Genomic DNA, 14126 nt, shown 5'->3' with positions numbered 1-14126 from the left:
AGTTATTTTTACCTACTAGTTGAGTTAAAAGAGCTTTATAACTTTTGTTATATAAATTCTCACCATAATTTTACGTTGATTGAATTAAAGTAAAACATGAAGATTTTAACTAAAAGAAATTAAACTAGTCTTCTACCGGATTCAAACGCTGGGTACTGTAGGACTTGCCAAGGTCTGCATATAACAAAAATAGTAGTTGAAAAAACAATTTATTACCAGTCCAGGCTAGATTTTGATTTAAGAAAATGGTCCTATCTGCTTTTGAACAGACGTGGATTTAGATTAAAATTACTGATTTTTGCAAAGCTTGCTTTTAAATTGAGCTTTGCCAGACCTGGAACAAACCCTTTTTTTTTTCAAACTAATAGTCTTTGCAAATTGTGGCTAGATTTGGCAGTTTACAGCGTTTGGATCCAGGAAAACAATAACTAAAACATACATTATACAATTTTAAAACTTGCTTTATATCCTATTTTCCTATTAAAAAAAAATATTTACAAGAACTGCTTCTTTTTCAGTTGATACTTCTACCTGAAAAAAAATCGATTTTGCTTTGTTTTCCGTAAATTGACTTTATTCTTTATTTCGAAAAACGCTAACCGGTATTTTTCAATCATGTTTTGTAACAGTTAGATAATTATTATCTATGATTTATCTCGCTTTTAAAGATTTTATTATTAAACACAGAAATGTTGGTTGTTTTATAATAGTTTGCTATTTAAGTACATAGTTTTTCTTGTTAATCTAAATTTATTTGAAAAAAACATAATTATTAAAAAAATATCTAATTTTTATGTAACAGAATAGAATATTAAGTTTAAAAGTTTTACACGTTTTCAATTTTTTTAAAAATAATAATAATTGCTACCGTTGTGCTTTCTTTGCAACCCACCAGCTGGTTTGCTAGGATTCTGAATACTGAACAAACACTTTTATGTTTATATTTAAACTGCACGTTTGAGTAGTTTTAGCAATTTGCTCACAGAAATTTGTCAAACACGCCTTCTAGTGCTGTTGTTTTAATAAAATGAGATATTAATGTCACAATATCATACGTATAACTTTTTTGTGAGAAAAATGTAGCTTTAAATTATTTAGCTTAAAAAGAAGCGACTTTTTAGATTTGTTAGCTTAAACATAATGATGCTCACTGCTCAGCACTGATAAAAAAAAAAGTTTACTAGCTTGCTAGCATTTTTAGTGTTAGTAGTTGTTAACAAATAGGCTTTGATAAAAAAAGCTTAACTATTGGTTTGAATAATTTTGATTTGTTTTAAGTATAATAAAATTATGAATTTAAAAAAAGGTTGAGGTGTATAAAAATAAAGGAAAATAAAGTAAAAAGTTAAACAAGGACATCACTGATGCTAAGTTAGCAAAATTTGTAAAATAAAGTCTATGACAATATAATTTAAAAGATATGAAAAAAAACATGTAAAGTCCTGGATTTTAGAAAGTTAGGGAAAATATCATAAAACTAATGGAATTTTTTAATAGTAATTGATCTTAAATAATCGTTTTTATTTTACACAGTATTTTTATGTAGTTTAAGTTATATCAAGATTTTGTTGTACGTATAACGTTTCTTTTAACCAAGTTTGTTTAAGTATTATTTATAAAACTTGAAATTTCATATGGTCATAGGGAGTACACACTTGAAATTTAATTGGTCTTACTTTTAAAATATCAACAGATACATTAAAATTTTAACAAATAAAGTTTGTAAGATAAAAAGAATTAAAGTTTATGAGATAAATAGTTTCTGTATGGTGTTTTCTGAACAAAAGATGTTTGAAAGTCAATAAGTATTTATTTTTTAATTTGAGTTAGAACAGAGTTACTACAAACTTGAGAAAACAAGTATGAGAAGTTTGAAAAACTCAAACTGAATCAGGCTTACTGATATTTTTTTTATAAAACTCCGGCTTGCTTAGATATTTTTATTGTATTTGAAGCTAGCTTTTTTTGACTTTGAATCCTTTTTTTTAATTGTTAATTTACCAAGTTCTTTGAATTATTATTTTGGTGTTTTAGATATTTAAGATTTATTAGAAATAACTTCTTTCTTTGCAAAATTGTTTTAAGTTCTTCTTCAAAATCCAGGTCAACTCAGTCTAGCCTGGTTCAACTCAATCTAGTTTATGGTCACTCAAGCTGGCATTATACCTTTAAGAGTTTAAGAATGTTAGTATAGCTTTTTTTGATACTTAAGAAACATTAACTTAGAATTTACAATTGTAATTCAAAAGTAAACGCTGATTACTTCACAATTTCACTTTGAAAATAAGTCTAAACACAACTTGTCACAATTGAATTACATCTAGCATTATTAGCTGAAAACTAAAAAATAAAAGTCCTATATTATTTTTACACAGAGCTTAAATTCAAAAAATAATATTATTAAAAGTAAAAATATTGTACAATGAACAGTGGGTTGAATGTTTTGGTTGTTCGAAAGTCAAAGCAAGTATTTTTGGATAGAAAGGGACTTCTTGTTTTAAAAATTGAAATTGCTTTGTTTTTTGTTCCTCTAACTTTGGAAATTAGATAAACTACTTTTTATTTGTGTATTTTCAAACAAAAAGTTTTTCATAGATTTACCTTTAAATTAAGACCTGATTAAACTGTACAAAAATTCTCAAAATATCTACATATAAGCTTATATTTGTTACCATTAATCTTAGATATGGTATAGAATAGAGTTTCTAGAAAATCTAATAAATTACTTGAAAACTTAAATAACTTAGTATCTTAAAATTTTCTAATCTGTTAAATAATTTTGGAAAACTAAAGGGAGCTTTTGAGAAATCTTAGTATATAGAGGGAGAAGTAAATAGAGGGTCATATAGCTCAAAAACCTAAGAGAAACCTCACATTTTCAAGGCTAAAGGGATGAGTATAGATTTACTGAAAAAATGTCAAAAAAAAAATCTTCAAACTTTTAAAAGTAATATTTTGAAGGCAATAATTTTTTTTTTCATTTTAAAATATTAGCAACTTTAAAACTAATTTTTTTGATAATTTTTAGTAATGATTAATAATTCAAGTTGAATTATTGGTGTAGTTTACAAATTTCAATTAGTCTTATTCTTGATTATAAAAAGAAGTCTTAAAGGTGGTGTTTTCTGTATAATTTTTTTTTTCTTAGTTAGTTGCTAAAAATATAAGTAATATTTAGTGTTTTTTATTTTTGAGTATGTATAGAGATCTTTATATTTTTATAATATTACTTTTTATAATATTTACTATTCATGATAAAACACGATTATTTTATATATTAAAACACATTGTTGTGGGTTTGTTAAGTGATAAATAATTCTGAAAATTAAACTAATGATAAAACAAATACTTTTTTAAGGACACCTTAAACATATTATTATTACTAATATGCTCCAAAAATATAAAGAAAATCTTCACCTCAAAGTTTTTAGTTAATATTGATTTTGCACAGCAAATTGATACCTAATGTAAAGTTATAAAGCAACCTTTTCTTAAGAGTGTTTTATATTGTATTAAATTAGTTTAAACACTTTTTATAGTTAATAGAACATAAAAATGCCAGTTTATGAGTTTGGACACGAAGTATCTGGTAGTGACAATGAAAACTGCGGTGTTGTAGTGTCACCTGATGAAGTATCACGTGCCAAAACTGAGGTTGAGATGTTGACAGATCAACTTGAAGCAATGAAAGTTGAACTGCAGAAAGCCAAGGAGTCACAACAAAAAGCTGAAGTGAGTTTAGTGGCTGCTGAGAATGTCCACAAACAAATGGAAAAGAAGCTCCAAAAAATGCAAAGTGTTAAAAAAGGCACTCAGATTTGCATCAATAGTGATTCATTCAACTTTAATGAAATTAGTTTTGAAGGAGTGGTAAAGTTTGTATGCATTGTTGCAGTAGTCAAACTCATTCTTACTAAGTAAGACACTTATAATTTTATTAAGTACTTAAGGTTTTCACTAGGCGTGTTTTCTGAATAAATGACCTAGTAAAAATGATGTGTTTTCTATATATTTCGATATGTATATATAAGTTAAGTATTACAGTATGTTATTGAACACATTTTATCTACATATATATACTGTTTATTGAACTACAAAAAATCACTCAAACTAATTTGTCGTAGGACCTGATGCACTAAAAAAAAATTCGGTTGTTAAGTCATACATATATATATATATATATATATTAAGTAGATAAAAAGTATAAAACTTTTTTGGAATTTTAAAAATTTAATAATGCTTTCTGAGTTTTAGCCCATTATTATGTAGTAAAATTTACTGAAGTAAAACTTAAAGAATCATTTAAATATAAACTAAATATTATTTTTAAATGAGCTTGTAAAGACACTGCAGGTTTTTTCAGGGTTGCTAAAAAACCTTGAAACCTGGAAAAGCCTTGAATTTAACAACTTAGGCTAAAAAACCTGGAATTTGAGAAATTTTGAAAAAACACCTGGATTGTCACAACTGAAACCTGGAAAAACCTGGAATTTTCACATGTTTAGTAGTAAAATTTCGGTTTGACTCAAAAAATCTATCATATAAACAAAACATTTTTGTCATCATCAAACATTTTTTTATAACGCGTTTAAAGTAGCTTTATAGTATCTTTTCACTGTTTTTATACTATTTTGTACCTTAAGCTTAATTTTAGACTTAAAAAAGACCCTAAAATGTGTATTTTTTAAAATCTGGAGGAAATTTTGAATACCTAGAGAAAAACTGCTATAAGCATTTGGCAACCCTGTTTTTTAGTTTTCCAATTGTTTTCAACTTTGTTTTAAACACCTATATATTTAGAGAGTTTAAAAACCTCGTATAGTGTATATACTTTTTAATCCAAGCTAGTATTGATTTAACGCTAATATAAAATATATAATTGAAAAATATGCTTTGCTTCAGCATTGAAACCTTCTTCGTTGAAAGTTAATTTTCAAAGTGCAAAGTTACTTCTATGTGTTAGTACTAAGGCAACCTAAAAGTTAGCACAAATTAAAAAAGAGATGAGTTATCTCTAAGTATATAAAGCCAACTAACTGGCGTTTAGCTACTGTTGTTCACTAACAAAGAAAATTAGGTCGCGTACACGTTGATTTTTTTCTTACTTATATCACCAAAACTTAATAAAAAACAACTGCTGTATTGCTAATAGAATGTCGTTTAACATTTGATACTATTAAATAAGATTTTTATGTTTAGCTGTTAAAAGTAGAACATAATCATTCCCAAAAGTAGTAAATTGCCGTCTACATTAGCATAGAAATATTGTTAAAGTGTTTATTTGTTTGACAGAAGTACTTAGTACGAAATAAAACGAGTTTTATAGTAATTAAGTTTATGTAAGCCTACCTTTAAATAATTTATTTTGAGAACAATTTTGTTTTTTCTTCGAATAACTGACTTATGTTTTTTTAAGCTTAAAATAGTAAAACTTAAAGATCAAATTAATAAAGTGAAAACAACCAAAAAATGAACAAATCAACTTTTACCAGGTTATTTTTGCACAGTCTGCTAAAGACAGCTTTATTTTAGTTCTGATAATGCTATTCCACTATTATAAGCAAAAAGCTTCATTGACTTTTCAGCAGTTTGAATTTTTTATCAAGTTGATCTGGGGGTGGGCCGGATTCGGCTCGCAGAAAAGAAATATATCTAGCTCGCGACAAATGCCTTAGCTGTAAAACAACTTGGTTTAATTAATCAGGGTTGCCACTTTACTTGGAAACCTTGAAAAACCTGGAATTCGACAATTTAGGCAAAAATAACCTGGAAAATGAGAAATTTTGAAAAAAAAAACCTGGAAAAACCTGGAATTTTAACAATTTTCAGATGTTCAGAAGTAAAATTTCGATGACCCAAAAAATCTATCAAATAAATAAAAAAAATTTGTCATCATCGAATTTTTTTTTTTTAAACATATTTAAAGTAGCTTTATGTTATCTTTTCAATGTTTTTATACTATATAACACAGTTTCTTACCTTAGACTTAACTTTAAACAATAAATAGACCCAAAAATGTGTACTTTTAAAAACCTGGAAGAAATTTTGAAAACCTTAAAAAATTTTTGAAAAACAAGTGGCAACCCTCATTAATAAAAACAAGTAATTTAAAATTTACTATTAATTTAATTTTTAATGCACATAAATGTCTAGTAAATAAAAATTCCAGTACAACTTGCTTTGATAACATGTTTAATTTTTTTATAGTATGAATTTAATAGTTACACGGCCTGCAAATACTTCTTTTTCTAACAAGTTTGACCCTCAAAATATTTGTTCTGATAAATATTTCTTGCCGACTAAATGCTTAGACATTAAAAATTAATAATTTTATCACAGTAAAATATATATACAAACATAATAGGTTTTTGGAATACATAAAAATAGATATAATTCAGTATCCTTCTTTTATAACACTGATATATGTTTTTGTGTGTTATGGGATTAACACACTTCAACTGAGCTCTGTCAATGTTTTTTACTTTTATAATTTTTTTTACTAAACCTACAAAATCGTTCTCTTATCTTTTCAAATTTAAATTATTTTGTGAGCTGTTAAGCAGTATTTTTTATAAGACTTTTTATTTAAAAAAGTTGATCTGTATAAATTTGAATAGTCATGTGACCATTAGCAATATATCTTTTTTGTTATTGTAATATAATTAAAAAGTTGCTATTAGTATAAGAGACTTTTGTAAACGTAATAGATTATTTGTACCAAATTCTTAATTTTTTATTTGAATAGGTTAATATATATAACAAAATAGCTTTTAGAAATTTAAGCACAGTTTTTTAATACCATTTTGGCAAAAAAAAACTTTTCTCTGGTGTAAATGAAATAATATTAGTTAACAAAATTATATAGAATTGGCCTAATTTTTTTAAATTGTAATAGGTTTTGATACATACAAATAAGTACTTATTAAAAATAATGTTTTGAAATATTTTCAAGAGTGTTTCTCGGTATTGTACTGCATTGAGTTTTTAAACCCGCAAAGGTCTTTATAACGTCATATCAGCAACAATTTTTAAACCAATGGATACTCGGCTTGACAACTTCAGAGCTGTTTTGATCTGAACAATTTTCTGAAACCTGCCCAAGGATTCCTTAACAAACAATTCTTCATTAAACGCTTAATGGAGTGTTTGTTAAAGAAACTTTTTCTTTAAATATATTAGCTATATCTAGAACTAAATTATTATGAAAACTATTACAAAAACAACTGAGTGAGATATTACACAATAAAAAAATTTTCAAACTTAAATATAAAATGCATTACTTTAAATAAGGTTTTAAATCAGCAGTTATTGAATTTATTATCGAACATACTAGATTAAAACAAAATACTTACAAATTTAATTGAACTAACAATCGTGCTAACTTCAAAGAACTTAAAATCGACAGAAATTAAGACCGAGTAAAAATAGTTCCTTAGTTAAAACAAACGTATTCATTTTTAAACTTATCACAAGTAGTACAACGTTAACTTATAAAGTGATTCCACACAAGTGGTTGGATTCACTGCATTCAGCTCCTAAATATCTCTAAAGGTTTAGAGGTAGAACTTATCCCGAGCAACCGCAACTAAGTTGCAAGAACTAGATAGAAAAGTAACAACTTTTTAGCTCAGCTCCTTTCGAGTTTATACCACTTTATGCGCTAAAGAGCGAATTGATAAAAAAAAATTACGTTTGAAACAAGTTTATTTCCTTTAGTTTTGTCGAGTCGATACAACGCCACCACTTTTTTCATAGTAAGTACTTAAACTGTATCCTTCGTACATATTTACCTTTTGCTTTAGCTTTATAATCTTTTTCTATTAATTAAAAAAAGGTTTATAATATTTAAGTTAATAGAAAACTTTCAGTTTATGAAAAGGTAAGAAAATTTACTTATTCTGCTAGCAACTAAATAAATTACATGTTAACAAATTGAATAAAACCAATAAAGATTATTTATTCTTTCAATAATTTTAAGAAAGATAATAGTTAATAATAAAAATCTGTTTCAAAAACTAACTAATTATTTTAGGAAAAGGATCAGTTTTAATTAATTTTTAGTAGCACTCTTAGTTATTTTCTTAAAATAATTAAAGTTTAATAAAACTTTTAAAATCCGGTAAAATAAAAGCTGTAAAGATACTGCTCCAAACATACTTAAGTAAAAAGAAAAGATAATGTAAAGTAATTTCAGCGTATAAACTATAAAAAAATAAATGATGGGCTGTAATAGTTGTACATCTGTTTATAAGTTTAAAAAAAAATAATTTTTTCTTGCAATTAGTATCTTTTATTAAAAGATATGTGAAAATAAGTTTTCGTTAGAAATCTCTTATAAATTGTAGTTTAGATGAACATTTGTTTGAGCCCAATTCCTACTCCTTAAATTATTTACTTTAACATGTTACCCTTCATTCAACCATAATTATTTTGATAGCTATAAGCACAATAATTCTAATAAAAAAATTCACAGTTTGAAAGTTGCAACTATTTAATATTTCAACTTTAGACAGTACAGAGATTCCAAGAACCAATCGATGTCATACATCCGCTTGAACGTTTCGTTGGTGACGTCATAAATCAATTCTATGTCGCACTTTGTCCCGTACAAACCTCTTATCATTTGCGCGGGAACCGAAAGGCCCTGACCGCTTTCTAATTGGCTCTGGTCGTAACTGACGCTCGAAACCAGGTACACGGTGGTCTCGTCCATCAGACCTGTGATCGTGTCCGCGTACCTGCGTCTGTCTTCCGGGTTCACCGCGACCAGGGCGGCCCTGTCCCAAACCCCGTCAATTCTTCCCACCAGCTCGTGAGTGACTCGGAATAAATCCCCGTTGTGAATCGTAATTCTTCCATCCTCTGACTCGTAAGTGTCAAAGTCGGCGTTTTTAGTTTTGGAAAACTCGATTTTGTTTTCAGCGAAAAAGTCTTCGACCGCCTGCTTACTGTACTCTACACCGACGACTTTGTAGCCTTCATCGCTCATGTACTTCATATCGACTGTTTTGCCGCACATTGGGAACAGTATCGTGCCTTTTTCCTTAAACCTCAATTTGTGGGTTCGGAGCCAGCTGTTGACATCTGGTTCGTGCCAACTATAATCTCCCTCCTTATACTTCTTGTCCCATTTATCTAAGCTCCAACAGAAGCTTGATGGAACTTTGCTATTGTCATTACTCATATTTCTATAAAAAATAAAAAATAATACTTAATAGTTTATTTCAGGAATAAATGTGATATATTGTTATTTCATAAATACTGTTTTGAATTATACATAAAACAGACAAAAAGTAGCAAAATGTGTATAGATTTTAAATAGAAAAATTAGTAAAAGAAAGCATTATTAATTATAATATAATCGTCAAATTTTAATAGTCTTACTAAAATATAAATATTTTTAGAAAATAACGAAAAGTGCATTTGACAATTACTTAGAACTGAGTTCCGTTAGAAATTTTTGTTATAGCAGCTTGACTTTTTATTTTTTACTATTTTTGTTCTCAAAATTTTTTGAAAGTATAACTTGTTTTAAATAAATTTTTTCAATTTATTAAAATAAATTGTTAATTTGCTAGCAGAAAATGTAATTTTACTAAAGTAAACTCTTCTAAATAAAAAAAATATATTTACTAAAAAACTGCAAAATCACTTGTGAATATTAAAAAATTAACAAAGTAATAACAAAAGCTTAACTGTGTATAGAAGTTACGCGTTTTACACTATACATGAAATTTCATCATGACTCATTTCGACAATACTAAAGGAAATTGCAATAAACGTGAAAAACTTTAATTGAAATGCTTTTTAAAAACTATATTTTTAAACTGTAATTGTTTTAAATTAAATTTTTTTTTATTGATTCTAAATTTTTTGTTGGTTTTAAACCCTTTACAGTAAAAATCATTATTTCTGTTTTAATTAAAATTGTAAAAATTCGGTCTTCTATCTTTTTAAATAAGTTTTATTATTGTTAATTTTAAATAATAGTTAAAGCGTATTTATCTTTATAGTCAAGTTTTTATTTAAGTTTATTTTTGATAGTAATATGTGATATCACTAAGTTTTTTGTATAATAGATTTTATGTTTATTTAGTTCTAGATATGGTTAGTGGCTTTAATATGAATAAGGCATTTTTTTTCAGCAAATAATTGCTTATTTATGTTATATTTTAAAATGTTGTTTATATTTTTCAGCAAAATTTTATGCAGAAGTGTTAATTAAATAATTTGGATACTATTTTCTGAGAACAATCCAGATCAAAACAGTTCATTAGGTGTCAGAGTGCTATCGGTTTAAACTTTTGCTGATTCGTTTTATTCTATGATCAGCAATTTGCAATTATATAAGCTCATTTTTGTACAATACTTAGATACCCTTTAAAAAACTAATTTAATTTACATACTTTTCAGAGTACATATGCTTATGTTTTAAAATCTGTAACGTTTTACTAATTATTATTACTAATTAAAAGAATTTTTTTAACTTTATAAACATTTTTTATTTCATTTACACTAGTAAAGAGTCAACTGTTTTGCGAAAAGATTTATTTTTGCATTTTAAAGGAAACTTGGGAAACATTTGACTTAAAAAAAGTCTTTAAAAATATCATGTTTTTATTCTACGTCATTATAAAACAGCTTACTGTTTATTAATCAACCACGATTTAAGTTGAAAATAAATAAAAATTTTATTTTAAAAGCTATTTTGTTAGATTTATTAACTTAAAGAAAACAAGAACGTATTTTTATCTAAGTAGCAATCCCATTTGGAATTTATTATTTCATTAAAAAAAAACGTTTATAACAATAATAAAAGTTTATAATTTACTTTTATGCTGTTGTGTTTCAACTACTGAGAACTTAATTGAAAATATTATTTGCGGCACTAGCTAAGTTATCTAATAACCTCTTTAGAAAAAAATACAATTAGCTTCCTGTTTTATTTTTAAGAAAGGTTATTGCATAAAATTTCCATATATAAACTAAAAACTTTAATGAAAAGTTAATAAAAGAAATACTAAACCTACTAATGAAAAAATCAATCTCAAACAAGTAGTAATTTGTTCATTTATACTTTTAATTTAAAATTCATATTTTTATATGTTTATCTTTAATAGTATACAATGTAATAAAATAATAGTTTTTTAGTTATTATTGGTTTAGATTGTGTCTATTTTATTTCGCAAGTTATTATATAGACGTTACAATTAAACTTTCCTTTTTTTTACAAACACGTTTTAATCGAACAAAACTAAAACTAGTAAAAATGTTGAAATTGTGAAATATAATCAGTTGATATATTTAATATAACTGTTCAAATTATAAGTTTAATCGATTGCTAACAAAAGATCCTAGTTAAATAACTTCATGGAATATAAATAAAAACAAATTGTACAGTAATCTTCTTTTATTATACCAACATATGTTTCTATGTGTTAACGAATCAACACACTTGAACTGGGTTCTGTAAAAAAATAATTACTGTAATGAAAGAATAGAAGCATAGAATAAAGTGGGTGTATACATGTTTTTCATTAAAATAAAATAATTTCTAAAGATAATAGTTAATGATAGGTAAAATACTTAATATTAAATCCGACTGTTATAAAGCTATATGAATATTTGTAATTATTAAGTCTAAAACAATCTATATTATGATTTGTTGTTTTGTTGTGTATTTTAGTTTACTTTACTTGTTTTAGACTTAATAATTTTAAGTAAAAGTTTTTCAAACTATATGTGTCACAATTGAGTAAAATTAACTTCAAATCAAGATTAACTAAACTTAAAATAATTAACAAATAAAATTGAAATTAAAAAAGCATACTAAGACCAATTTAATTTTAAAACTAGTAAAAATATCGAAAGTATATAACTTTCGAACTATCTAAAACAAGGTTTCCAAACATATTTATAAACGGCCCTTTTGCAAAAATTGAAAAACAATCTTTTGTATTTGTTAAACTTCTTTCACTTATGCCAGAGGCTTTAATTTATTAGTTATGTCAACTTTTTTTCTAATTTATAATTCGCTTTTTATGTTATAAGTAAATATTACAATGAATGTTTATTTTTTATTCAAAACCATTTACACTTGTATCGTGTTATATAGTTAGCCGTTTATAAGAAAAATGTCAACTTTCTTTTTAACCGTAACTACAAGTCATAATTTGTGTTGCTTTAAGACAATAAACAGCACACTAAAATTGCCTTAAAAATTTAGTTGAAACTATTAAAATGTATGTAGCAAGTAAAACAACTAAATCATTGGTGGTAAATTCTTTTATTTTAGTTATTTTTTGTGATTAATTAAAATGCTTAAAAACTTTAAAAAAAAGATATTTTTAAATGTGTTATTACAATTTCAGGAATATAAAACTTTGTATAGTTGTTAAACCGATTTGTTTAATTTTTTAATTAATTTCCTATGCAAAAAAAAATACGACAAAAAGGTCATTTTTTAGTTAAAACTCTATTAGATATTTTGAAAACACTTTTTTACTTAGTCTTACGTTCTATATAATGTTTGTTTTTTAGCGTTTTTTTATTTAAGCGTTATAAATTTTCTATCATTGCTTTATACAAAAGAGCTAGCAGCATAAGATTGAAAACCGAAAATTCACCTGGAAAAATTTGAAATAATTAATGAAGTTTAAAAAAAAGATTACTTATGAAATGAACTACTAATTTTCTTAGTAGAAAACGTAGTAAAAAATGTACTAAAACCTTAAATATTTTTTTTGTTGTTTAGCGCGTCAGTGAAAAATCTTTTGTTAAAATTTTTGAAAACTTAAAACAATATTTTTTTTTCCTATTAGTTAATTACAACATATTTAGTATTGCTCACTAAACTCTTCCAAAAATGTTTTAAACATTTTATCTAATTTTTTTAAATAAAAACTTAGCTGTTGAGTAATTTTAAAGTTTTTTTTAAATTATATTATGATAAAATGTTTTAAAAATGAAGTAGCAAACTTCAACCGTATTAACTTAAAAATGTTTGTACGTTCTATATTTTAGGTTTTGTCTATATTAAATCAAAAAAAACCTCTTTGTCTGAATTACATTTACAAAGTAGTCAAAACTCAAATATGTTGTATAGCTTTTTTTACTCAAGAGCTTGTAGTATCTTAACAATTTTTAGTTTAAATATATTTCAATCACGCATATGCTTTGTGAGGTTAATATTTTTATATGTCTTTTGAAGAAATAAACAACTTTTTAAGAAGTAAAATCTAATTATTAATAAGTATGCCTAAAAATAAATTCAGAATTTTACAGCAAAAGCCGCTAAGATACTACTTGGGAATATATTTTACAAAAGTAATTAAAGTTAAATTTTTTATGAAAAATCATTTAAAAAAAACATTTTTACTAATTTTTAAATGAGTTTTAAAAATTGTTCAGACTTTTTAAACTCTATTGAAACAAGTTTTTAGTTTTTATAATAAACATATACTTTAATCGTTTAAAGACATTTTATTGACTATAAAAGTATTTTTAGCACATAATTGCTATATTTCAAATTAAAAAAATAAGTTTGACATTTAAAAGATATTTGTTTTAAGTTTTGTTTGGACAAATTTTTTGCCATAAATTTATATAAATACGTTACATTCAATAAAACTTTAAAACTTTTAACGAGCTAAACTAAATTTTATAATAGCTATACAAGCTATTGTTTAAGCTTAAGTGCTCCAAATAACTTTTTATGTCCTGGACAAGAAGTTAAAAGGTATCCGTGGTGTGCGACAGAAAATTTTAATCAAGTATTGGTTACTAAGTTTCATAACTATTCAATGAATACCTTAGTTTAACAAAAAACTTGTGTTACAACCTTTAATAAAAATCAAAACCGAAGCTAGTCGTGATATTTAAACAACACATTTCTTAACAAACACTTTTGCATTGGACGCTCCGATGTTCGATTGTTCTGCTGAAGATAATTTCTTACTCGTACTAAAGACATTAGCCAGATCTAGAGCTAAACAGTTATGAAAACTGTTGTTCCAACACTTTAATGAGACTACTTTTTACATGCAATAAAAAAAATAATTTAAGTTTGACTATAAATAAACAACACTTAACTAATATTAAAAATTAATAGTAAACTAAATTAAAGA

General features: G+C 25.4%; 1 protein-coding gene across 1 annotated transcript; it reads right to left on the bottom strand.

The window, feature by feature from the left end:
- Positions 1-8120: 8120 nt before the first annotated feature.
- On the bottom strand, positions 8121-9184 carry LOC145829793 (putative thiopurine S-methyltransferase). Its single transcript, XM_082937660.1, has one exon. The coding sequence runs from the start codon at positions 9182-9184 to the stop codon at positions 8492-8494; it is 693 nt and encodes a 230-aa protein (XP_082793786.1). The 3' UTR covers positions 8121-8491.
- Positions 9185-14126: the final 4942 nt, after the last annotated feature.

Source organism: Thalia democratica, chromosome 2 (assembly GCF_965202585.1).
Source record: "Thalia democratica chromosome 2, ktThaDemo2.hap1.1, whole genome shotgun sequence".
Taxonomy (NCBI): Eukaryota; Metazoa; Chordata; class Thaliacea; order Salpida; family Salpidae; genus Thalia; species Thalia democratica.
The sequence above is the reverse complement of the archived record's forward strand: the minus strand, read 5'-3'. Positions and strand labels throughout refer to the sequence as shown.

Excerpts from the sequence above, each read along its gene's own strand:
- LOC145829793 (XM_082937660.1), bottom strand. The coding sequence starts at position 9,184 with ATGAGTAATGACAATAGCAAAGTTCCATCAAGCTTCTGTTGGAGCTTA.